At 43.0% G+C, this 27,771-nt stretch overlaps 1 protein-coding gene across 1 annotated transcript; it reads right to left on the reverse strand.

Annotated features, from left to right (window-relative positions):
- Window positions 1–744: 744 nt before the first annotated feature.
- On the reverse strand, window positions 745–16,160 carry LOC102794178 (double-stranded RNA-specific editase 1-like). Its single transcript, XM_006802633.3, has 8 exons — window positions 15,240–16,160; window positions 11,695–11,809; window positions 7,735–7,903; window positions 6,787–6,941; window positions 6,499–6,667; window positions 4,780–4,961; window positions 2,021–2,199; window positions 745–997 (listed from the first exon to the last, which is right to left on the reverse strand). The coding sequence occupies exons 1-8, from the start codon at window positions 16,155–16,157 to the stop codon at window positions 821–823; spliced, it is 2,064 nt and encodes a 687-aa protein (XP_006802696.2). The 5' UTR covers window positions 16,158–16,160; the 3' UTR covers window positions 745–820.
- Between the last annotated feature and the right edge of the window lie 11,611 nt (window positions 16,161–27,771).

The raw sequence follows: 27,771 nt of genomic DNA on the forward strand, positions 1-27,771 counted from the left end.
GAAACCCGTAAACGAAGCAGCATCTGGCTGCAGTTGAAAGACTTTTTTTGACTCTGTCTTGGTCTCGTCTCGACTTGGTCTTGTCTTGGTCTCGGATTAGGCAGTCTTGACTACAAGTCTAATCCAACTTAAGCCAGAAGAAAGAAGAAGAAAGATGAGATTGAAAGATATTGAAGTCTGCCTGGCTTACCCTTCATGAAAAACTGAGCTAGACTGCAACACTCTGCAAATCTTGCAATTTAGAAATCCTGGTGACTCCAAAGTGTTCACAAACGTCTTTTCTGTCTTTTTTTTCCCACTGGAACTCAGGAATTATTCTTCATTCACATTTCAGTTTCTGTAATTGATACGAAATTGACTGCAAGTAATAAAAATATCATAACAGTTCCAACATTTACTTGGTTGTGAACATGGCAGTTTAAGCGTGCCCAGGCATGTTAAACCGCCATAAAGTTGATAAACAGACTGTAGGTGTGCTTACCTGAGAACAGAAGATGCAACGACACATTTTTCAAGCAGATAAGACACACGAGTGTGTGTATTAGACCTCAGAAAGAAATGCTGTGTCCTTGTGAGTTTAGTCAGTGAGAGATGTGCAGCTCTGAACATTAGAGCTCCCAATACAGAAAGTGAAAACAAAGGTTTTCATACTTGATTTAGCATAACCACACCTGAGAACTAACAGTTTACGAAGTTACTGCTATTCTCAGTCTGTTTTTACATTTACCCTTCGTATGAAGTTGTATAATTGACTGAATATTGACCTTTTTAACATGTAGTCCAGGCTAAGAGGGAGTAGCACAATGCAGAATGAGGTACATCAGCTGGAGAGGGCAAACTGGTCCTGCTCTATAGGCTTCTTTATCCACGCGCCCAGTCCAGCATGGTGGAAGGCCCTGAAGAGCGTCTGCTTTGCAGAATGATATTCCTTTGCTGCCTGTTTGGCCTCATGGTAGCTTCTGAGTCTCAGCGTTCTGATTCGCAGCATGGAGGAGAGCTATGGTATAATGGAGACAAGCCTTCACTTAGACAACAGCAACAATGTGCAACAACCAGGACTTTTTAAAAATGCATCTTTTTGGCAGTGCAGGAAGAGAAAAGGGCCATGGGTCGGGCTCGCGCGCAGGCTTTCTGGCCAGACCTCCTGCTCACACACTTTCATTATTAATCCAGTCGTTAAGTCTGACGTCATTAGCCGTAACTGGGCCCAAACTCTGCTGCAGGTCACACAATCACTGCGGCATCACAGAGTTAAAAACTGTCTAAACTCTTTCATCTGTAATAAAATGATCAGCGTTGCTGCTTTACCAGGTGTAACAATGAAGTTTAACATCCAGGTATCCATGAAGACAGGATTTATTAAATTCAACAGAGTTAGAAGTTAGCAGGACGTTAGCTCGCTAGCTTCCACCTAAACATGATATAGCATGTTCTGACAGAGATTTCTGAAAAATTCAAACGTACAGCTCTGCTATCACTTCCAACATGAATGAAGACAGAAAACTAAACAGCAGTGACGTTTGTAGGGTTACTGAAGTTGGGCTAGCTGGTATATAATGATGTGCTACGTGATCGCTAGCATGACAAAGCTATGTTAGCATAGCATAAACAGTAAAGCTGGAGGACTCGATAAAAGTTAACGTGAGGGTTCCCGATGGTTAGGGGCAAATGCAATCGCATGGCAGGATGCTGTAAACGGACCAAACTTCAGTCAAGAGAACAACTGAGATAATCCATCCACAATACGAGGTTAGTCATTAATATACTGCTGCATGGGCTGCAGTTACATCGTAAGGGTTTAAAAACTGAGCTTTAAAATGATTAGCGGTAATAAAAACCGAGAGGCCGACAGCGATCACTGACTGTTTTTAAAACATGTTAAAAATACAACAGCCTTATTAAATGCAGACTACTTTGGGCCCGGAAGCAGGATTCATCACGTCATCACTTAAAGACCGGATAGATACAGTATGCAATCTCACACTACAGTACATGCATTGAAAAATCAGCACTGTGTTACCTTGCAGTGTAGATTCATCCATCGGCTGTAGAGGGCATGTTTGCAAAGCCTGGAGGGTCGACCCAGATCATCTTTCCCAGTGGTGGCATTGATCAGCTCTAAACCCTTGTCCCCCACCGTCCAGTTCACACTGAAGTTTGGAGCTTTTCCTGGCTGACGGGCCTCTGTGTTACTTATTCCTGCATATTGGGCACATTAAACTATTTTAAAAACATGAATGAGATAGCTGTTTGGCTGTACAAAAGGCCCGAGTCGGCTCATTGAAAACACCAATCCAGCCCACCGGACAGTTTTAGAAAAGGTGAGGAAATGTGTGTGTGGTGGAGGTGTGGTCCCTGGGAGGGGTGGAGTGGTGAGCTCAGGGGGGTGGTACTGGAAGGCAGGGGAGCCACAAGTGGCGGCGATTGTGTCATGAGTGTCTTCCTTCTGTGTGTCTATATAGTGACGGCAGAGTCGAGCGGGAGGCTGGCTGGACCGGAACGAGCTGTCACGGTGCATTATTGTTATAAATAAACACTTGATCGTGAGCAAAAACAGTGTGTGTGTGTGTCGCATACGCCCCACGATGCGTCGCCAACTCCGCCAGCATCTGTGCCAACAACTGCACAGGCTGAGTGGGCGACGCATCGTGGGGGTGCCCTGGGCCTGCCGCCAGCCTCGTGGAGCAGCTTCGACAACGTGTGCCGGGCCGTGTTGGACCGGATGGGCCTCACACCGGAAGACCATTGGCAGCGGTTCCGTGCCTGCGAGCTGACTGGCGAGGATCGGCCGTTCGAAGTGGGGTGCTCGACCTAATTAAAGAAAGCTGGGAGGATGGTCCAAGCCCCGCAAAAAGACGGGATTCAGTACGTGTTGGACCTGAGAGCGAAACGCCACACTTTGGGGAAGTTATCACGGGAGAATTTGCTCCAGGCTCAGCAGCGTCAGCAACGCCTGTATGACAGAGGGGCTAGACTCGGGCAATTCTCACCGGGAGACAAAGTGCTTGTATTACTCCCTTCTTCTAGCTCAAAGTTACTCGCTAAATGGCAAGGCCCCTTTGTGGTCACACGGCGAGTTGGGGACGTTGACTATGAGGTCGCACGAATGGACAGGGGAGGGGCCACGCAGATTTATCACCTCAACCTGCTGAAAGCATGGAGGGAGGCTGAGTCTGCTTCTCTAGTGAGCCTGGTTAAGGAGAGAGATGAGTTGGGGCCAGAGGTGCCAAATTCTATAATTCCCACCTCCCTCCATTGTGGTGACCATCTCACACAGGCCCAGAGAGCGCTGCAACAGCGCTTTGTGGACATGTTCTCCCCCCTGCCCGGCCGAACGTCTCTCATTGAGCATCATTTTGAAACACAGCTGGCGTGATGGTGCGTTCATGGCCCTACAGACTCCTTGAACACAAAAGGCAAATCGTTCAGAGGGAATTGGCCGAAATGCTGAAGATGGGAGTAATTTAAGAGTCGCACAGCGCCTGGTGTAGCCCCATCGTTCTCGTGGTGAAGAAGGATGGGTCTATACGGTTCTGTGTCGACTATCACAAAGTGAATGAGGTGTCACAGTTTGATGCTTATCCCATGCCCCGGGTCGACGAGCTCCTGGAGCGGTTAGGCACGGCCCGTTTTTTCACGACACTGGATTTAACCAAGGGCTACTGGCAGATTCCCTTGTCTGCCGAGTCCAAGGAGAAAACCGCCTTCGCCACTCCGTACGGTTTGTGCCAGTTCGTCACGCTTCCGTTCGGCTTGTTGGAGCCCCGGTCTCATTGACCGGGTGCTGCGTCCGCACGCTGCGTATGCTGCCGCTTACTTGGATGACGTGATCATCCATAGTGACACCTGGGCGGAGCATGTGCAGCGGGTGGCCGCAGTCCTGGTGTCCCTGAGGCAGGCGGGGCTCACGGCCAACCCGAAGAAGTGTGCAGTTCGACGGAGGGAGGTTCAGTATTTGGGGTACCACTTGGGGGGCGGGCAGGTGCGTCCACAGGTAGAGACCGGCCCGTGCTCTACATTAGCCGGAAGCTGTCCGAGCGGGTGAGGCGGTGGAGAAAGAGTGCTTGGCTATCCGGTGGGCGGTCGACTCCCTTCGCTATTATCTCCTGGGGCGCTCATTCACCCTCTGCTCGGACCATGCCCCGCTGCAGTAGCTCCACCGCATGAAGGATGCTAACGCCCGGATCACCCGAGGGCATCTGGCTTTACAGCCCTTTAAGTTCAAGGTGGTCCATAGGCCAGGGGCGCCCGCGGCATGGGGGGGTGGGGGGGAAATTAGGTTCAGCCAGACGGCTCCCCGGCCTCAGTTGTGCGGTGGAGGTGTGTGGCGGAGGTGTGGTCCCTGGCGTAGCTGTGTGTGTCGCATACTTCACAGTGTGGATTTGAACTTTTAACTGTATTTTTGTGCATTTTACTAATTATTCTAATAAAGACCCCCACGGCCGTGAATGCCATCCACACTACTGGCCCACTTCACATCAGAGTGGGCTGTACATGGCCCATGATGTAAAATGGGTTTGATATCAATTCTGCGTATTGTACACAGGTTCAAAACACGTGAACACATTTTGCCAGCCATTTTCATTACCTCATGGATTATTTTACTAATTAATTGGCAACCTTTCAAATGTTAAAAATTAAAACAAATTATATCTCTTGGTTTGGGAATTCTCCATAAAATCTGTGAGCAGGACCTAGTTTCAGATTCTCAGAACAATCAGGTCCGAATGAACAGATCAGAGAAATCAGTGAACTGTGGAAAAGTGCAGTGCCTCTCACCACTGAGCAGTGGCCTGTTCAGGCTAAAGGACTGTGGTAGCTCCTCAATCTCAGTAATCCGCTGGTACATGGCTCTGGAGAGGTGGTCGGCATGGTACAGGCTGCCCAGGATGATGCTGGAGAAATAGATGGGCTCAGTAAAGTAGCTCAACAAAGAGCCTTGAAATCCGACAACGTTCCACCTGAAGGAACAGAGTAATTGACAGAAACAAAGAAATAAAGCAGATTAGTACACAGAGGGGTCTGCTGCTGTTAGTGTCCTCCTGGATTCAGCCTCTGTACACATCAACAGGATTCCCATTGATCTCTTCCAAAACACTTCAAACTAAAGTGATTCTGCAGAGCTGGTTTTAATATTTAGAACAAACGATAGTACAAGGCTATAAATATGAAGATGGAGTTAAACTTGTGCATTTAGACGACAGCATAGACAACGGCTAGTAGAAATGACTTCACACCAAAATCTATTTTGCCTATTCGACGACCTGTGCAATCAAAATTCTTCTTCTTCACTGCCCTCTTCTTCTTCTTTGCCCTCTTCTTCTTCGCCTTCGCCCTCTTCTTCTTCGCCCTCTTCTTCTTCGCCGCCTTCTTCTTCTTCTTCGCCTTCTTCTTCTTCTTGCCATTAACTCACTCTGAATTAAGCTGAGCCCATTTCATTTAAGTTTGCCTGGCTGATGTTATCTCACGATGTGGAAGCACAAGATGCTTGTTCATAGTATTCCCAGAGTACTTTATTTGATAAAACATTAAATAAAACAATCATGGATGTACTTATATTACATATCGTATCAGCCCAGCCTCTCAGCAGTGCCTTTTATCATTTTCTTTCCAGCCACAAAGGCCACCTTAGAAAGTTAGTAATTAGGGCACATATCATATTGAAGAAGGTAAAAAGGGTTTAGTATATTTATAAATGCTATGTTGAAAATCCCTTGCTCAGCTAAAAATGAACTTCAGAAATTTTTGACAAAACTCAAATTTATATGAGGGGGTGGGGAGGGTATAATTTAATGTTATCTGTATGTCTGTGAAGGTTCTCAGTCATCCAGGTCATGGTAGTCAAAGGAGCTTGCAAAGAAAAGTGTCTGGACTTCTTTCAGTTGCTTGAAGACGTTTCACCTTCATCCGAGAAGCTTCTTCAGTTCTAGAACGAAGCATCTATGTCCACTGTAAACAACCATCTTTGAACAGAGGGCGGGGCTTAACACACCAACTGTCTGCCATCTATAATCCAGTTTGGAGATCCCTCCCAGACGCCTTAACGCCCACTCACACCCTGGGCCATCTGACCTCAGGAAATCACATGATAGGGTGGGGCCAGGTTTCACAATGAGCTCACCGGAAACCTTAGCTGATTGTGACCTACACCCATTTTCACACCTTGCCTCGTGTGATTAGGTAGTGGATCATAAGGGGGTCCATGACCCTCTTGGGGGGACACTCCTATAGGGCTTAAAATCTGGTACTCTCCACCAATTTTTCTTAGAATTGAAGAACTTCTCAGATGAAACGTCTTCAAGAAAACTTAAGTCCAGACGCTTTTCTTTGCAAGCTCCTTAGCTTGTTATCTGTACTTTCATACTTTACAAAGATTATATAAAGGGCCCAGGTATAAGAGCTTTTATGCCCTTATACCTGGCCATAAAAGCCCCCAGAAAAGGACAACATGTGATGTTGCTAATCACCATGTGAGCATGTAACAAACAAAACAGACACCTTGCAATCTTGTCGCTGCAAGACATGGTAAGCAGCCTTTCTCCGTGAAGAACACCGTCCCATGTCTTGATGGTGTTACTGGAGTGCACAGGTATGGTTCCCTCACCAGACTCGATTTTAGTGCGCAGCTGCCCACGGGCCTTTCTGTTGGGATGTCCATCTCCCTGATCTGACACAGGTAAAAAGTCACTGATGACATAACAGTAATCTACATATTTTCAGACAAAAAACAAATATTGTTTCATCACTATGAATCTCCATTTCTAACTATCATAATTATCCACTTACCGTCCACTCCACCTTCATGAGGTGAAAAGATGCGAGCATCTCCACAGGGGGAGGTGCTGATATACAGGTGGAATTGGACATTTTCCTTTACTCTGAAGCCTTGACTGTTATCACACCGCATAAAAATGGATTTCTGATGTTCTTCTTCACTGTTACTAAAACAAATGCAGACAAAAGACTGGTAGGCTAGCAGTGCTTTCTGAAATTCAGAACGGCTGGTTGACAGTAATTTGTTAAAACACTAGAGTGGTGTGAAAAAGTGTTTGCCTCCTTCCTGATTTAATATTTTATCCATTTCTATTACACTTAAATGTTTCAGATGATCAAACAAATATAAACATTAGTAAGAGATAACACTAGTAAACAAACATTTGGTGTTTATTATTAAGGGGAAAAAATACAGACCTACATGGCCAAGTTTTGACCTGGTTGAGATGCTGTGGCATGACCTTAAGCAGGTGGTTAATAGTCAAAAACCATTGAATGTGGCTGAAATACAACAATTATGGAAAGTGGGCCAAACTTCCTCTGCAGTGCTGTAAAAGAGTTATTGCTAGTTATTGCAAATGCTTGACTGCAGTTGTTGTTGCTAAGGGTGGCCCAAAGAGTTGTTTGGTTTCGGGGCCATCGCCAATCACTTTTTCCACACATGGCCATGTAGGTTTGGATTTTTCCCCCTTAATAATAGACACGTTTACTTGTGTTATCTTTGTCTAATATTTATATTTCTGTTTAATGATCTGAAACATTTAGGTGTGGCAAACATACAAAAAACAGGAAATCAGCAAGGGCCCAAACACTTGTTCACACCACTGTACAAACAGTCAACAGACCAACTGTATTTAGTTCTTTTGAATCAGTAAGTAAGGGTAAAGACTGGTTTGGTAGACTCAGTTCTATGTACAGTGTTTGTAGGGAGCACTTTGAAAGTAGGTGGGAGGCTTTTACCTGAGGAAGTACTCGAGCTGGGAGTACAGGAACCTAACGAGAGACCGACGAGCTACAATCTCTGCATGGCAGTCATTGAGGGCCAAACCTCGGTTACTCGTGTATTCACGACCGATGCACTTGGTCCCTGTGGATACGCAGATGACCTGAGCCTCCTTCACATCTGCACCTGGATGGGGAAAACATTGCACTGGTTCATAAGGTCCCTAACATCTTGTCACTTCAGCCGAATCAATTTGACCGCCTCAACTTCAGCATATCTTATTATCCTGAACATTTAAAATGAATAGTGTCTGGAACAGTTTTTCTTCAAGGAGAGATGTCCTGCTGAGAAACTTTGTCTTTTATCTTTCCACATATCTTATCTTCCATTCTGCATAATAACCTGTCCAAACATGGCCCTGCCTCCCTCCTCTTACCCCAGCCAATTGCTGCATATGGCTGCCCGTACCTGAGCCTTGTTCCACCAGAGGTTACTTCCTGTTAAAAGCTGTTTTACCTTCCTACTGTCACCAAAAGCTTGTTTATAGGAGACCAGTAAGCTCCAGTATGAAGAGTTGGACAGCATCAGGCCCTGACATGATTCATGCCGGCTGAAGGAGCTGCCTGGACTCCACAAGCGTCTGGCAGCACAAACCAGCTGATCTGGAACCACATAACTACTGACCATTTTCTCCTGACCCATTGTCTGCAACAGAATGCCAGTTTCCTTCCTGAAAGATTCAGCCTATTCATGAGCCCTTCAGTACAAAATGAAGCTGAACTCCCAGGATCTAGAAAAGCGAAGGTTATCAGTGACTGGTTGCCTTGCTTGGACTTCACTCTAACTGGTATTATGGACAGAGCACTATTTTGCTCACCGGCCCCAGTAACACCACTGCTTTGCACAGCACATGAAGGACCATCATCTGGTGGTTCTCCCCCTCCTATAGTTTGCACTGAAACACTTTCCCTCTGCTCTGAGTGGATATGTAAGAGTGTGGGGTGTTTCTGATTACAGACTTTACACAACAGACGTTTCCTACAGTCCTTGCTTCTGTGCCCAATGCGCAGACAACCAAAACACACCATTCTCTTTCAAAAAAGATAATCTTTCACAGTGCAACTTTCTTTCAAATGAAGGACACAAATCCAACATATGCCCTGCTCCACAAAACAAGCAAACCTTGGTCACAACTGAACCACTCAAACGCCTCAACGCTGGCTCAATCTTCCCTTCCACCTTGGCCACTGTAGTAGCAAAGCTACTCCGCTTAGCCTTAGGGTAAAACTGAGACTTAACTTTCCTCACCTCTTTTCTGATGGCTGTTGGAGGATCCTTTATGTCTCCAAACAATGGGTCACTTGCGATCTTAACTTGCCTTTCGACAAACTCAACAACATCGCTAAAAACCACTTTACGTTGAAACCTCTCCTGCAGATCGCACACAGCATTCCTCCATTTATCCCTGAGCTTATAAGGTAACTTTTTTATAACTGCTTGCATATTAGCAGAGACATCCAACTCATGCAAGGACTCAATGTCTCCCATTGCATTATAACATTGCCTTAACAAAAACCCATATTCCTGCAAAGCCTTCACATCATCAGGTTTTATAGGTGGCCATTTACTGACCCTTTCAATGTAGGCAGCAGCAATTCACAGCGAATTGCCAAAGTTCTCCTGGAGAAGGGTTAGGGGTTAGGGGCCTTGGTAGCAAAAACAGAGACTGCTGCTCAGCCAGTAAAGTTGTAATTTCATTTTGTTTCTTCAAAACGGTGACTAGATGATCATGACCCTCACTACCTTGCGCTGTATGTGTAAGATGTTTTGATTGTGCGTGAGACTGACATCATCCGAGTAGTTGAAACTGCACCTGGAAATACTTGATGTAACTTCGTCTCTGACTGTTCCAACGAAACGACCTTAGGCTGAGAAATAGTTTTAACCTTGGGCCTCACATCCAATACCTGCGCTTGATGATCACTTGCATCAACACCCTGATATGGTCGCTCTGGTAACACAGGTTTGAACGTCGGAGCATTAGGGTTTAAAACGCCTAAACACCCCTGCTCTCGCTCTAAATACGAATTCATTCCATCAGATTTACCATTAACAGCACTTGAGACTCGGGACATTTCAGAAGCTTTTAAAACATTCACCTTTGCTGCTGAAGCTGCTATTTCAGTTTCTAAGTCAAGCAGCTCCTTTCTTTTCTTAAGCTGTTTCTTGTTCTTCCAAAGCATGCCTTTCTTTCAACAACCTGTCGAACAAGAAGGGCAGCCATGTCAGCCTCTGCCATTATGCGTGCTGACAAGGCAGATGAAACCATGGAGCTACTGAGTGATGATTTACTTTTCCTACAACTTCTGTTTCCAACATTAGAGATGCTATCACTTGGATTAACATCATCTATCGCAGCACCTTTACCAACATTCCCGGTGTGCCTAGAAGCACCAGAACCCTTTCCAGCAGGTAATACATCAGACGACTCAACACCAGGTGGATTTAAATGTGGCAAATCAAGCTCAAACACCAGATTTGTACTCTGAGGGTTTCCCTTTGCACCATGAAGCCATTTCTTTATCTCTTCCATAAACTCAGTATTATGTGCTCGCACACTTATAAACCAAGCAGTTTGTTTTTCTTGCTCTTGAGGAAGCAAAGGAAGCAAGGTTTCATGCAGATGAGTTGTCTCATTAAGCAACACAGACAAATTCTCTAACTGAGCCTGAACAGCGGAAACATCTTCAGATTGCTTTAATTCTTTAATAACCTTTATGACATTTTTAATTGTATTAATCTTAGTGTGATGTTCTGTTTGAAAGCCTTAGCAGTCGGTTTCAACTGTCTTTTCTTTCCATCCACATCACCACATTGTCTTAATTGGTGTGTCTCCATTTTTCTTCAAAACATTACAAAATCCAAACGCTGAACTGCACCTTTGACACACATTCCCTTCAATAAACCTTGGACACACACAATTAACAGGAGCAATATCCCCCACTATCTGCCTATTAAACCTAACTAACTCAACCTAGTCTTCCGTACATACTAGCGGTGGGTATTTATGTACCTCCATACCGTCAGCTGTGAGGAAGACAAACTGTCTTAAACACAAACTGCGGCGGTACTCCCAAGCCAATGGCTTCAGCCGCCTGATGCACAATAACTAGAAAGCAAATCAGTACAACGCCTAATGCAGCTGTACTGCTGAAACCTAACAGGGGAACAAGACTCCTGAGAGAAATCTGTTCTAATCTAATCTAATCTAAAAACTGGGTGGACAAAGGCAACAGCAAACTATATAATATATAATAATAATATATATATATTTATATATACTCTAAAATAGAGTATTTAAAAGTAGAATGGGAGGCAGAGCCTTCAGTTTTCAGGCCCCTCTTCTGTGGAACCAGCTTCCAGTTTGGATTCAGGAGACAGACACTATCTCTACTTTTAAGATTAGGCTTCAAACTTTCCTTTTTGCTAAAGCATATAGTTAGGGCTGGACCAGGTGACCCTGAATCCTCCCTTAGTTATGCTGCAATAGACGTAGGCTGCCGGGGATTCCCATGATGCACTGGGAGTTTCTGCTTCACTCACTATGTGTTAACAGACCTCTCTGCATTTTCCTTCCCACTGTCGCCAAAGTGCTGCTCATAGGGGGTCATATGATTGTTGGGTTTTTCTCTGTATGTATTGTAGGGTCGACCTTACAGTATGAAGCACCTTGAGGCGACTGTTGTTGTGATTTGGTGCTGCATAAATAAAAGTAATTTGAATTGAGTTGAACAAGTACGAGTACCTCACTATAGATCTCCTGCAGATTTGGTTGGGCGTTGGTGGCATGAGCCTTATGTACACAGTTAAACTGCTGTGTAAGCATTTTTGGAAACTATCTGAACGCTGACAGAACTCGGAGCAGCTGGGATCAGACGAGCAACCTAATTAGGAGATGACCTGGGCTACAAGAATACCTGCTGTCATGACAACACCTGCCAAGACTTTCCGTTGAGCATGTGGAGCCCTGAAGTTATCCGTCAGTTTGCTGAACTTATCAATAACTAGATGAGAGACGGCATCTGCCAGGACCTGAGGAGTGACACACAAGTGCAAATTATGTGAAATAAGACATAACAAATATCCAACCAACAATTTTAGAGAAGCAACTGTTATTCAATTGTATTTAACAAACATTAGCAAAAGAAAATGTTAGTGAAGGAGGACAAGAAGTTACTAAAAGCAGCTTAAATCCATATTTCAGTATATCATCCCTTATTTCATTAAGGAATGCTGCATAACTGTGAAAGCCAAGCAGGGATGTGAGTAGCTTCAAGAAACACCCAAATCCTTTAATTCAACAAATGACTTGGAAAGGCTGGTTTAACAAATCACAGTGTTTGAATAGCACACAGAGGGTTAACATCGCAGCTTTGCTGTCGTATAGGGATTAGAAGCATGTTTAAATAGCTTCTCAGCATCATGGAAGTTCTCTCCTAAAGCTATCATCTTCAATCAGCCTTAGACAGCGTGGTCATGAGCAACGAGGATCTGTCCATGATCAATACAGCCCACTGCCTCATTCAACTCAGGCTGTAGTCCAAGATCCTCACTCCTGATTTCTTTTTCTCATATTTGTCACACGTACATGGTTCAGGTAATCACTTTAAATCCCCCTCATTAGAACAGGAATGGATTTGCTGCACAATCACATCCGTATTCTCCAAAAGTTGATTCTGTTCATCTGGATGTTTTCAGTGGGAGAAACGTTTCGTCATCATCAGGTGACGTCTTCAGTCTCAGCTGACTGCAGGTTTCAATCTTATAAACAGGACATTTGCATAATGACTGAAACCAGCCCACTGAAGGAACAATGGGCTGGGAGGTCACCTTCATCATAATTATGCAAATTCTCATGACCATTGATCAACAACCACTGATCAATGGTCATGAGTACCATTCACAGAGAGTTGAATGGCTGCAATCACAGCATTGTAAGATGGTGACAGATGGACCCTTAGGCCCCTCCTCGATTCAGAGATGGTCTTTCCCTTTTCACGTAAATGGCCTCCTTGACTCCGCCCTCAAACCAGCGTTCCTCCCTGTCCAGGATGTTACATCCTCATCATTGAAAGAGTGTCCACTGGCCTGTAGGTGTGAACAGACTGCAGAGTCCTGGCCTGACGAGGTCGCTCTGCTGTGTTGTAGCCAGAGGCTGTTTGGTTTCCCCGATGCATAAATCCTGGCAATCCTCCTATGGCGTTATTTTTGTGCCACTATTCTGAGCGCACGTAAAAAAAGTTTGCAGGTGCAAGTGTTGCATTTTGAGGAGAAATTTATTTTGAGCGAAGAAAAGCTGAATTTGAGTGAACAAAATTCATTCCTGCTTGCAAAACATGTATTTCAGTGTTTGCTGTTATCCACACACACACACACAACAGCAGCCCCTCTCGCTCAGTTTTTGTATTTGCGCTCGCTCGCAATGTGTCGCTCGCGCTCTCAACATTTCTGCCCGTGCCTTCAACTCTTTCTCTACACCGTTATATTTGTGCCACAAAACCAGCCAATCACAGACTTGGATGCAAAAAAACCTGATTGGCTGTTTTGGTCTCCAATCAGCTCGAAATGAGGAAATGCAATATCCCAGAATGCATTTCATCCTAAACTCAAACGAGGCAGTGGCGGAGGAACACAGAGGGGCGGAGTTTGAAATATTTCTCTGTCTGGGTCACAAAATAAACTTTAAGATATTTTCATGTGAGAAAGTTTCTGTGTAAACTTCAAATATCTGCTCGATTCATCAAGACATCACATATTTGCATAAGTGCTCTGACGTTTTCGGAGATGCCTGTTACCCACCAGCTGACCGCGTCACTCGGGTTAAACATAATATAAAAGGCTGAACTGACAAAACCACCACCAGGTATTACAGGAAAAACCATAAAGCCTTTGAATAAAACAAACACTGCTGTGACAGTGATGTACACTGTCTTGTTGGTATGATTTGTATCACCTTTATGTTTCCCTCTCACCACGTATCCAAACCGATATCATGAGCAGCAGCTTTTACAGCAATTTTTTTTACGTGCGCTCAGAATAGTGGCATAAAAATAACGCCATATCCTCCTGGTACTTAACAGCGTACACTATGTTACTCTGTTTGTGTCGGGGACCCGATCCTTGGGGTGGACCTGTTTTTAGCGCAGCGTGTTTTGGGGTTTAAAAGCCACAGAGACCCGGTGTTTAGAAAAAATGCGTCTCAGCTGTTCTGACACTCCTGACACGTACGAGATCACTACAGGTTTTCGCTTAGGCAGCGGTTGTCCTTTCAATTCAATTCAATTTTATTTATATAGCGCCAAATCACAACAAAAGTCGCCTCAAGGCGCTTCATAGATACAGAGAAAAACCCAACAATCATATGACCCCTATGAGCAGCACTTTGGCGACAGTGGGAAGGAAAAACTCCCTTTTAACAGGAAGAAACCTCCAGCAGAACCAGGCTCAGGGAGGGGCGGGGCCATCTGCTGTGATTGGTTGGGGTGAGAGAAGGACTCTCCTGGATCGGCTGGAGCTTTCTTTAGGACCCTTCCCAGCTTTGACAAAGTCCAGTTGGGATAACCACATTTACCCAGGGCCTTCTTGATGTTCTTCTGCCTCCCTGGCTGCTGTGTCAGTGGGGATGGTGTTCGCTCTGTGTTGTAGGCCTAAGGGTACATCTGTCGCCATCTTACAATGCTGTGATTGCAGCCATTACCCAACTCTCTGTGAATGGGACTCATAGCCATTGATCAGTGGGCTTTGGTCAGTGGTTGTTAATCAATGGTCATGAGAATTTGCATAATTATGATGAAGGTGACCTCCCAGCCCATTGTTCCTTCAGTGGGCTGGTTTCAGTCATTATACAAATGTCCTGTTTATAAGGTTATAACCTGCAGTCAGCTGAGCCTGAAGACGTCACCTGATGATGATGAAATGTTCCTCCCAGAAAAAACTACGTCCAGATGAACAGAATCAACTTTCAGAGATTTACTTACCTGGATGATTGAGCATGCATCAAGACACATCCGTGTTCCACTTTTCCATTGTTTGTGGTTAAAGAAAGGGGCTCTTACAGAGTCCAAGAACTCTCAAAATAGAGCATCACTGAAGTTCATCAGAAACCCCGGCCAGCAAATTAGATAAAGGATTTAAACATGAGCTAAGATCAAATGCACAGTTACGATCAGCTAAGCACCTCGAAGAAACTGTTGTTGTGATTTGGTGCTATTTAAATAAAACTGAATTGAACGGTCTTTGCTGCTGGTCCCAATGCACAGACATGAATAATTCTGGCACTGTCCAATCCAAAATAAATACAAACTTGTGCACGCAATTCTTGTTTTTTAAAGTTATTAAAGATGCTGTATAATCATCTCACCCTCACCAATGATGATCTGAAACGTGACAAACATGCTGTCATCAGGAAGAGGCCACGTCAGTCTGTCAGTGAGTCAGACAGACTGATGTTTTCCATGCTCACCTGTGGCTGGTGAAGCTGCAGTCCCTCTCTGGGTATTGGCTGTCGTGATGGTGTCTGGTCCAGCTGTATCTTAAAGAGAGCAGACAGAGCAGCTTGGGCAGCCCGAGTCTTGGCCAGCTTCTTATTGCGCCCAGAACCCTGGAAATTCTCCGAGTCCACCGTCACCGACATGACAAAGTTCTTGGCGTGACTCTCCCCGCTTTCTGACACAAAGTCATACTTGAGGCCCGGACGCACCTCATTGAGAAACATGACAGGATTCTTGCCAGCTGTTAGGGAGATGAAGGCGGAGGGTGCTGGAGGTAAGGGAGACTGTGCCAGGTTTGGGACAGGAGAGGATGCCAATGGGTACTCTATTCCCAGTGAACTGAAGAAACTGGTATTTGAGCCAAAGTAAAAAGTGTCTTCTGTAGGGTTGAATGTCTCCGATGCATTAAAGAGCATATCTGGAATGGCGTGGTCCGAGGTGAAGTCCGTGTGAGCAGACAGGCTCCGGCCCATGGCCACATGTGCTTCTGATGCATTGGGAAACTGGACGAAGGAGCACAGTGCCTTTTCTGCTGCACTCAGCTTAGCCTTCTTCTTGGTAGGACCCAGGCCTTCAAACACCTGCCCATTGACCTCCACAGTCATCTCAAAGACTGGTGCATGGACCGGCCCAGTCTGAGAGAGGAGCTTATACTGCAGCCCCGGCTTGATCTCGTTCAGCTGCATAAGAGCATTTTTGGGCAGTATGGGCCGAGGGGCTTTCTTACGCTTCCTGGGCCTGTACCTGCAATTGGTATGCCCGTTATTGCCCTCTTCTAAGGGGCGTTTCCTCCCATGCCTCGCATTCCCACTGGGGAGTCGAACAGCCTCAGCTGCACTTCCCTCTTTGGAGACGTGGTTGTCCAGGTTCTGATTTTCCTTAACGCTCATGCTGCATGAACCTGCAGTGCCCAGAAAGAGTAACTCACCATGCCTTTGTTGAAGGATCCTGTAAATGTAAAATGTAGAGATTGGTTTATCTTGAGGATGTAGATGGTTAACATTTAATACTTTCCTCAACATGGAAAGCTTAACATGTATCTCATTACACATTACTCACTATGTATCTTTCCTGAAGTCTTTTTCAGAATGATTTTATTTTTTGGGAATACAGTAAAAGGAGCCTGGAAAGAAAGTGACTTTAAGTTTTGTGAAGACATTTCACCTCTCATCCAAGAGGCCTCTTCATTTCTAAAACCCAATTCAGTCATAGGTATTTAAATTCGTGGGGGTTGTTCCTACACTGCTTCGACCTGGATGACTGAAAACCTACATAAACAGTCTGGGAGCACACATCACAAGGCCCGGTCAACAAAGCCAAACTTGGTGCCAATTGTCATTTATAACATCCTCACGCAACAGCTTAATAGGTTCCTCTGTCCAGTGTTACGTACAGAAAACATCCCTATAAAATGCAGGATTCACCTTATATATATGTAGCAAAGGTTTTAAGGAAATTTAAAATGTGGTTACCAGAGATTAGAGTCAGCAGCATCTGAACAAAGGTGGAGTAAACCCATAATCTCCCCTTCTGTTTACAGACTATTGTGCTTAAAATGTCATCTTATTTAACAGAAATTGTATCCAAGTCAATGTTTGTTTAACTCTCATCATTCACCCACAAACTGGGTGTCATCAGGCCAGGACTCTGCAGTCTATACAGGCCAGTGGACACGCTTTCAAGGATGAGGATGTAACATCCTGGAAGTGTACGGTGGAGGAACGCTGGGCTTACACAGGACAGGGACAGGATTACTGCTGTCGAACACGAATAATAAAGTACTGTACTACTTCTGGAACGTAACTCTTAGGGGTCTTTAGAGGGAACTTTTCTTTAAGAGCAAGGGAACAAGCATAATCTGCCATCACATCAGACTGAAGTCTCATAGTAGATCAATCCTAAAGAAAGCTAAAGATGAAACATGTTCTATGTGAATATGTGGGATATTTGAATAATAATTGTGTTTCCTCATAAAATACCTGGACATATATTATGTATTATTCATTTATTTTTATATTTCAAATGAAGACTTTATCTTTAGCAGGATTTGAAACAAAGACACCAGTGACTCACTCATGGTTTCTACTTTGTGTCCTCCAATGATGAGCAGCCCTTCACCTGCAGGAAACAAAGTTGAGTCAGATATGTTACAGGTGTCGACCATTTCTAATAAAAAATGTAAATATTGGATTTGGTGGAAGAGTTTTTTGTTTTTTCAGCACTGTTATATTCATATCGTCTATAGAGTCGGGTCGTCAGCAGAACTTCAGGCCAAACTCAGCAGTGCAGAGGTGGGCGGAGTCAGAGAAGAGGGGTTGTATCAACTCCTCCTCATCAAGGAGATCATTTTTTGTGGTTTTGGCCCAACAAACAGTCCTTGCACTGTTTACTTTCTGAACACCACCAACCACTAGACTAAATTGAATATACCCTCATGGGGTAAACAATTCTAAATCGCTGTGGCTTGGCTTTTGGTGGCAACAGCTGAACTCATGTGACGATTAAGAGCCCTCCAGTTCTGCAGACAGTGAAAACATTAGCAGCTGTTGCACAATGAATGAATGAAACTATGGGCTTGAACACAAAGACTGTCAAACTGAGCCAAATCGGTTGACCATACATATTGTATATGGGGAGCCAGAAGCACTACATCCATGTACCATAGATGCCAAAATTGTTATTGCACCTTGTCATTGACTTTATCCCCAAGACCTCACAGAATGGATACAAATACCTGTGGTTTCATGAAGCTGCTGATCAGCACCACAGTAACATTCTGCAGTCTAGTCAATATCATGAAGGTGATGAACAGTTTGAACATTATCCTGAGAATGTTTAGTGGATGTCATGCTCCAGTGTTTAATCAAGCCAAACTGGACCTGCCTCGTGGAATCTGTGGGAGCTCCAACACTGAACAGTGGGTGTGTAAACATACAGTGTAGTTAGTAATTCAAATCATTTAAACCACTCCAGAATCTGCTTGTATTTCATGTCATGTGTGATGAACATCCAAAGAATTTTAAAATTATGGGATAGAAATAAATAACCAAAGTAATTCTGAGGTATGAGCTTGATCTCCTGCAATAAACACATTTTTCCTCAATCTTCAGTCTTCAGCTCAAGTTCCTTGCTGCTATTTTTCTTTATGTTGGGAGCTTTTATCTGTAAAGCCACTCCACTGAACGAGTCCCCAGAGCATTGCTGCATTTCACCAGCACAGAGGCCGTTCGATCGACTGTCTCTTACTGTATTGGGAAATGTCTGTCTTTGAGCCGGGTCTGTCACAACCCGGCTCAAAGGAAATGACAAGCAAGTGGGAGACCACACACAGGCTTTTAAAGGCTGTACGATATATTTAATGAAAATAAGGCGAAGAAACTTAAACACAATTGAAATGATATAACAGCCATAACTGAAGCCTCAAATAAACATGAAGGATGGAGACAGCCGCCCATGCTTCAGGTGTCTTTATACACTGGGACTGGCCTTCTCAGGTGTGCTGCATCTATAATGGGGTCAGCTCCACCTACCTGCAAGAAACAGGTAACAGAAAAAGCAAAACAAAAGGCCAGCCCACTGGCTGTCACACTCCCCCCATAGAACAGTTTCACCCTGAGTCGACAAACACAATCATGCACATTATGAATTTGCAGCTAGAAGAACATGTAGAGATTAATGTTCAACATATGTACACCCACGCAACACCTTTCTGCATGCTCAAAGTCCTTCCATCTTTAGCACATCTCCAACCTCAGCAACCTTGGTACCTAGGAGCAATTTAAGAGGAAGGAAAACGATACTGGAGAGGACATACGTCAAAGCATAAGAGGAGTGAAGCTGCTGGTTACAAAGGGGCATGGGACAAAGCATCTGCCAAGACATTATCTTTGCCCTTAATGTCAGGGCTCGCAAAATTTCAAAATCCCTGGTAGCCCTTCGGGCAGGGACTCTTCAGTTTTTTGTAGCCCAAAATAAATTTAAGTAGCCCGAATAAAAAAAGAGAGCAATTTTTTGATTGATGTTTTGTTTCCTGTTTTGTTTCCTTTAAAATATTATACATTAAAGTATAATATTGTAACGGAAACAAAACATTAATCAAAAAATTGTTGAAACACAAATTACAACATACATACATACATATTCATCATTTGTTTGAAGCCAGCTCACCTCCTGCAACCGCTTTTCCGAGAATACGCGCTTCTTTTGTGGTTCGGACTCCTTCTGACATTTCTTTGGAGGTGGAGGAACACCAAAGTAATTGCTTAAAGGAGCTTCTTCTACATCTTTAAGAGTTCTAAACAAATGTCTGTCCTCCTCCAGAAAATCTTATGTACGCAAACACGCGTTGCAACTTCTTATCTTGTGCGCGTTTTTATTTTGACAGCGAATGCGCACCTGCAGACCACTTATGTACAGCTCTGGTTATTTAGCTCGTCATATTGCAGCCACAGAAATTCTTTTGTCCATGAAACCATAAAGCTGCTCTTTCTTTTTGCCTTATAGTCTGATTTGTCATAACTTTTCCGTTTTGTGGTAAGCTTTTCTTTGGCTGTCACTTCTTCACCCTGACCTGTCTTATTTGGCTCAGCAGAACTAAAACATATATCCTGCTGCTTTTACACACGCATTCACATAACGCTCAGCGATTCTCTGCGCGATCAACCTCTCACATGTTTAAGCTGCAGGAGATTTCACTTGTCATGTTTGCATAGTAAGCTAACGATTGATAAGACGATGTCAGAGGAATTGGTGCGCAAATTATCATCACTCACCAATCAGTGCTGTCGCTCTCTATACACAGTTCGCGCGATTGCAAAGTGAAAGCAAAAAACAAATTCAAACGCGATTTCAGTATGTCACATACTGACAGTGGCTCACCGATGCCAATGACATAATTACCCAGCTACATTTCCGAAAGAATGCAAAAGCATTGACATATATTTTTCCTTCCTACGATAGGCCGACAGGCAGGGCAGAGATAGATTTTGGTAGCCCGACTGGAAAAATGGCTAGCCCCGGGACGTCGATTTTTCCATTTTGCGAGCCCTGCTTAATGTGCTGGATGTCCAAAGTGTAAGGCTGCAAAAAGAGAGCCCAATGCATGAGCCTCTGATTTGGGTTCTGCAATGAGTTCAAAAAGGTGAGAGGGTTATGGTCAGAAGATACCTCAATTGGCCGAGCAGAATCTAAATATACTCTGAAATGCTACAAGGCCAAAATTAATGCCAAAGCTTCCTTTTCAATGACTGAATGATTCAGCTGATGGGAGTTGAACTTCTTGGAATAGAAACTAACTGGATGTTCAGTACCTTGCTTGTCAGCTTGGACTAGAACAGCACCTGCACCAATGTGGCGTCCACATACAGCTTGAAGGGCTGATCCAGACGAGGTGCTAAGAGCACAGGTTCATAGTAAAGCTTTTACATCAAGCTTGCTGGCATGCCGCAGACCAAATGAACTTTACTTTGACCTTCAACAAATGAGTCAGAGGAGCAACCACTGTTGAGAAGTTCAGACAAAAACAGCGATAATAACCGACCAGACCCAAAAATCTCCTGAGTTCTTGTTTGGTTACTGGAATGGGGAACTCTTTGATGGCCAACACTTTACCATCAACCGGCCTCACATAACCTTGGCCTACAACCTTACCAAGATAGGTCACAGTTGCTTTCGCAAATTCACATTTCGCCATGTTGATAGTCAGATTTCCCCAAACTAGTCGTTCAAACAGAGTGCGAATACGATCCAGATGATCCTCCCAGGTGCTACTATATACCACCACGTCATCTAGGTAAACAGCACAGCCTCTCAGCCCATTAACAACCATATTCATGAGCAGAGATGGGCAGTAACGCGTTACTTGTAACTGATTACTTTTTTCAAGTAACGAGTAAAGTAAGGGATTACTATTGCAAAAACGGTATTAATCCATCAAGCGGTGCGGCTTCGTAGCTTAGCAAAGTCGCACTAAAACATTTGATATTTGACATAAAATCGTCTAGAGGTCAGTAAACACAACCAGAGTTCATACATAAGGCACACGGGATTATAAGGGGCTCTGTCGACTTTCAGAAAAATCATATGCATATGCTTATGAAAACAAAGGCACTGCGCATGCGCGTTTTACCCAAATTCTATCGCCATATTTCATTTTCTTATCGTTGCCCAACATTATACCGGTATTACCGTGAACGGTATGATATGGCCCAGCACTAGTCCCAACCCCATTAAGAAGGCAAGAAACTCCACCAATGAACCCCGACAGGCTCACCTGTGAGGTGAAACATGTCAGGTGATGACATCATGAAGCTCACTGAGAGAAGGCCGAGTGTTTGCAGCGCTGTCAACACAGCAGAGGGCGTCTACTGTCAGGAATCTAAAACATAGTTAGAGTTATTTATCTTTCCATATATCTTGTTTCATGTTGGTGACGCTCACAAGCCGCAGCAAGATGTCGGGCGCAGCTACAGGCGGGTGGCGTGGTGAAAATTGTTTGGTGAGTCTAATTAATTTTATGTAATTCTATGTATCAGGGCTCGCAAAATTTCAAAATCCCTGGTAAAAAATAAATTTAAGTAGCCCGAATAAAAAAGAAAGCAATTTTTTGATTGATGTTTTGTTTCCTGTTTTGTTTCTGTTACAATATTATACATTAAAGTATAATATTGTAAAGGAAACAAAACATTAATCAAAAAATTGTTGAAACACAAATTACAACATTGTATAAAAATTACAATCATCAACTCAAATACTTGGTTCTAATTGAACAGAAATTTCTGTGAACTTGTAAGAACTGTGAACATGAATCAGTCTGTTTCAGATCCTGAATTTGAAATTTCCACTGAAGTCACGGGTAAGAGGCAAGTGGAACCAAGATCGAGGCCGTTTGCTTTTTGAAGTTTGCAAAGACTGCTACATTGTGCCAGTGGTAGTTCACTCTCTGCAACATAGTAGCTGTTCTAAACAGATTTTTCAGGTTTATTTTTAGTTTGTTATTTGCAATTGGTGTTTGTTCTGGGAAAGATATTGCAGACTGAGCAATAATGCATTTCTTGCATTTCTCATGGGTTCTAATGGGGGCCTTTCTTAAAATTACTGGTCCCAGTAACAAAGGCGTTTGTCGAATCAGAAATCGAGGGAAAACCAACAACACACCCGGCAGAACATTATGTTATTTACACGGGTGCACATAAGTGGTCCGCATGTGCGCATTCGCTGTCAAAATAAAAGACGCGCAGCAGATAAGAAGTTGCAACGCGCGTTTGCGTCCATATAAAAGGCTGTTTTTGTCCGCTAGAGTGGGATTTTCACGGCACATTCTGCACCACATCTCTGTGCGTTCATCATTTGTTTGAAGCCAGCTCACCTCCTGCAACCACTTTTCCGAGAATACGCGCTTCTTTTGTGGTTCGGACTCCTCCTGACATTTCTTTGGAGGTGGAGGAACACCAAAGTAATTGCTTAAAGGAGCTTCTTCGACATCTTTAAGACTTCTAAACAAATGTCTGTCCTCCTCCAGAAAATCTTATGTACGCAAACACGCGTTGCAACTTCTTATCTTGTGCGCGTCTTTTATTTTGACAGCGAATGCGCACCTGCAGACCACTTATGTGCACCCCTGGTTGCGCGATCAACCTCTCACATGTTTAAGCTGCGGGAGATTTCACTTGTCATGTTTGCAAAGTAAGCTAACGATTGATAAGACGATGTCAGAGGAATTGGTGCGCAAATTATCGTCACTCACCAATCAGTGCTGTTGCTCTCTATACACAGTTCACGCGATTGCAAAGTGACAGCAAAAAACAAGCGCAAATTCAAACGCGATTTCAATATGTCACATATTGACAGTGGCTCACCGACGCCAATGACATAATTACCCAGCTACATTTCCGAAAGAATGCAAAAGCATTGACATATATTTTTCCTTCCTATGATAGCCCGACGGGCAGAGCAGCGATAGATTTTGGTAGCCCGACTGGAAAAGTCGCTAGCCCCGGGACGTCGGGCTAGCGATTTTGCGAGCCCTGAGTATCCTGCCTGGAACTAGGTAACAGTAACAAAGGCACACAAATAAACAAAGGATAGATATTTAAAAGAGGAGAAAATGGCACAAATGAAGAAAATCGAAGAGGATTCAGAGGAGATCAAGCTTTCACTTAATTCATTGTCGACGGATGTCGAGAAAGTAATTAAGCAACATTACTTACGTCTCTGACGGACCAAATTAAAGAACTAAAAAACTTGATTACGGAGAAAGACAAAAAAATCTTAGAAAGGACAGTGGACGAGTTGGAACAGCAGACACGACTTGAGGATGTCATCATTACTGGTCTGGAGTTACGCGAGAGTCATTGAGACTGGGATCGGTGTAAAAACTGGTGGTGGTGAGCCCCCAGTAGAGGAGCTGCAAACACTGGAGCGGCAAGTTGTGGAGTGTTTTGCCCCTGCACAGTAACAACATTGCAGCATGCTATACCCTCCCCAGAAAGAATGCTAAAGCACCTCCAGCGATAGTAGTGAGATTTGTAAATCGAAAACACAAAACTGACTTACTGCGGCAGACAGCTGAGAGGAAGCGGAGTAAACTTGAACGAACGTCTTACAAAAAGAATGCAGACATCGCCAGACCAGCTCGCGTATTACAGAAGGAACAAAAATCCAAGCAACTTGGACGTGAAACTGTAAAGTGATGATAAAGTTTAATGGAGCACCAGAAGAAGCTGAGGTCATCACGATTAAGGATCTCGAGGAATTGGATATAAGAGACAATACTACTGGAGTCGACTATGGAAGAGGACCAGAGTCAGGTTGTAATTTGGACACGGGACTGTGATAAGATCACCGGATCTTCTCTTTATGTTGGTAGACAAACGACTGCTAATGTTGTTTTGTTTGTTGTTGTTTTTGTTGTTTTTGTGAGAATAGTAGTCATTTAAAGAATACTCATTTATAATGATTTAGATTATAAATCATATGATTTCGAAGCCAATATTGATCTAGAAGGGAATATGCTTAACACAATTAATGAGACGTGAATATTATACGAAGGAGCAATTTAGAGATAACGTTGATATAAGTGATATTTTTTCTTTCATTTATTTTAATTGTAGAAACTTCTATAAAAATTTTGCTCCGATTAATGATTTTTTGCATAGTTTGAGAGGCAAGTTTAAAGTAATTGCTTTATCTGAAACATGGCTAGATGAGAAAAGAGGCTGTGAGTTTTATTTTGATGAGTTATATCACATAAATAGATCTAGTAAGAAGGCAGGAGGGTGGCACTTTTTGTTAACTGTGATCTGAAATGTAAACAACTTAAAGATATGTCTATGGTTATTGACGACTTAATGGAGACTGTTACAGTAGAAATGGAAAGAAGAAGTAATATAATTGTTACGTGTATAGAAAACCTGGAACACTGACAGAAATATTTAGATGTAGTGGAAGATTTATTAAGTCGGGCTAAAGCAAACAAGACTTTCTGTTTGTGTGGAGATTATAATATTATAATATTGATTTTCTAAAAGAGAATAATCACATGGCATCAGACTTTATGGAATTACTACTTGGAAATAGATTATTCCCTCTGATTTTAAAGCCGAGTAGAATAACGGATACATCAGCAACATTAATTGATCATATTTTTATTAATAGATTATGGCCTCATCATAAATGATATAAGTGATCATTTACCTGTTTTTTTTTACCTTAGATTACAATACGAGAAATCGTAAGGAGGAGGATGTATAAGGATAAGAAATGAGGATGCAATAAATAAATGTAGACATGACCTCATAGAAGAAGATCGGAAGGAGGTTTATGTAAATGATGTTAATGTCGCATATGACGTGTTTTTAAATACTTATTTGGCCTTAAAACATTGTCCACTGGTAGCGCTTAAGGTTAAGAAGAAGGAAAGTAATTTTAAACCATGGATAACTAAGGGGCTGTAAACGTGCAAAAAGAAGAACAAACTGTACAGTGATTATATAAAACTCAGAACAACGACCGCTGACATGAAATATAAAGTCTATAAAAACAGGCTAGTGTTAATATTGAGGAAGGCCAAGAAAGAATATAACAAACTATTTCAAGAAAGAAAAATGATATAAAGGGTATTTGGAACATTTTCAGAGAGATATTAGGCAATAAGGTAATATAAGGTAATAAATAGGAACGTTACCTTAAATTTATTTTTATAAGGAAAATAAGATTATAAAGGACATGAATGAAGTGGTAAATGAATTCAATTCCTTTTTTGTAAATATTGGCCCTAATTTGGCGAATCTAATTAGAAAGCACGATAAGTTAGAAGAAAAGGATGATTGGAAAGGTGGAAGCAGAGCAGTTAAGTCTATATTTTTAGCTGATATCACTGAAAAAGAAATTGCAGCAATTCTAAAAAAGACTAAAAATAAGACATCTACTGATTGCGATGGTTTAGATATGGTTATATTAAAAAGACTTTGGATTGTATAATTACTCCTCTTTGTTATATTTTCCTATCTTTCATTCCACGCTGGAGTGTTACATACTTAACAGGATAAATCAATATGAAGAACATGAAAGTAATTTGGGTAATTCATTGCCATTTAATGCTGCATATTGTGATTATACTGATTTGTTGTTTAGTTTTGCATATTTACATAGAGATACATGTTAGAGGGTTTTTTGGGGGGTTATATCTTGTAAGAATAATTGGATTGCAGATGGGGGGCAGGCGCTAACAAGAACTTATTCTTTTTGCTGCTCCTTTTCACCCACAGCTGCAGTGTCATATTAATGGTAAGGAGGATCTGTGTGTAGGAAACGAAACGCTGTTGAACCATGTGTGAAATAAATAAATGAAATGTATTTGATGTCTTCAGTTTGTATCTACGATGTAGAAAATAGTAAAAATAAAGAAAAGTCCAAACCTTTGAGTGGGAGTGTGTGACGTATAGGGCTGCTCAGTCATGCAGTAATTAGAATAATTTGATCGTTAAAAACCTTCAACATGAATTATTTGCTCAGTTCTTTGTTCAATGCGCTGCTCTGCAGTGTCCCATTGTCACCCTGTAATCTTCAGATGTGTGTGTGGAGTTCCTCTGTTACTGAGATGATGAGGTCAGGCTGAGAGAAACAAATGTGTTTGTAGCATCCAAGGCACGAGCTCCTGTTCCTGTAGCGACAATTAAAAGCTTCACTGGGAAAAAGCTGCAGGAGTCCTTCCTCAAAGCAGCTGCTCCAGACGTTAGTCTCTATGGTCATACAGCGTGCTGGAGGCTGACAGCAGCCGTCCAGGAAACAGCGTCTAAAGACATGTACGAGACCAGATTTATTTCAAGGCTTTTGTAACATTTTTCAGATTGAAAGTGAAATAAAAACAACTCTGTTATTAAATTGATTTCATATTTTAAAAATATAAAAATTAAATATTTTTTAAGTACATGGGCGAGAAAACCTCTGAGCGTTGTCCGGTCGGACACATTAACGTTACACCGTCATCATGTTTTAGGCTCCCGTTAGTGAGTGAGCCTCCAACAGAGAACGTTTTTATGCATGTATTATATTATTTGACATTACTATATTTATTTTTAGAATTAAGAAAATGTTTTCTTTAAAAAATACAACTTTAATTAGGCTTTAATGTAAATACTGTTTATTTGGACAGATGTTGCAGTTTCAGTTTAAAACTGAAACCAATGATCATGTGGAAACGCCTGTGTTTATTCTTTTGAATATTTATTACTATTCATTAATAAGGAAAATAAATATTTATCAGATTACTCGATTAATCAATGGAATAATGGAAAACAAATGAAAATACTTGTTTACTAAAATAAAAGGTAACTAGCTTCTGTGGCTGAATACATCACATGCTCCTTTTTTAGTTTCAACAGGGAAATTATGAGGAAGCATCATGAGCGCTTTAATGCTTCTGATGACGGCGATGTTTTATTCTCCGATTAGATCCTTTTAAAAAAACTTTCAGAATATGAGTCGGTCCAAACCAGCCACTGAGTGTCCCACAGTAATGTGAAGGCTCAGTGCAGCCAAAGAAAACAGATGTGAGAATATTATGAATGTGGGGATGATCATAAAGACTTAGTGACGTATTTGATGCCGTTCACATGAAAAGTGTTGTGTTCAAAAACGATTTTCACATCTGATCAGATTAACATCATCCGACAGCGAGGAGAAGTTTCACATTATGATCAGAAATATTCCAGCTGGCTCATATCAGCCTGGACGGACAAACGCTCCCACAGCTCCAGCCTGCAGCTCCAGCCTGCAGCTCCAGCCTGCAGCTCCAGCCTGCCAGCTCCAGCCTGCCAGCTCCAGCCTGCAGCTCCAGCCTGCCAGCTCCAGCCTGCCAGCTCCAGCCTGCAGCTCCAGCCTGCAGCTCCAGCCTGCCAGCTCCAGCCTGCAGCTCCAGCCTGCAGCTCCAGCCTGCAGCTCCAGCCCGCCAGCTCCAGCCCGCCAGCTCCAGCCCGCCAGCTCCAGCCCGCCAGCTCCAGCCCG

Source organism: Neolamprologus brichardi, chromosome 23, assembly GCF_056152115.1.
Source record: "Neolamprologus brichardi isolate AB-2024 chromosome 23, ASM5615211v1, whole genome shotgun sequence".
Classification (NCBI taxonomy): domain Eukaryota; kingdom Metazoa; phylum Chordata; class Actinopteri; order Cichliformes; family Cichlidae; genus Neolamprologus; species Neolamprologus brichardi.

Coding starts and splice junctions, on each gene's coding strand:
- LOC102794178 (XM_006802633.3), bottom strand. CDS start 16,157: ATGAGCGTTAAGGAAAATCAGAACCTGGACAACCACGTCTCCAAAGAG. Junction 7,904..11,694: donor AGGTGTTGTCATGACAGCAG/GTATTCTTGTAG, acceptor TTCCCCATCCAG/GTGCAGATGTGAAGGAGGCT. Junction 4,962..6,498: donor TGCAGCGACAAGATTGCAAG/GTGTCTGTTTTG, acceptor CTGTTCCTTCAG/GTGGAACGTTGTCGGATTTC.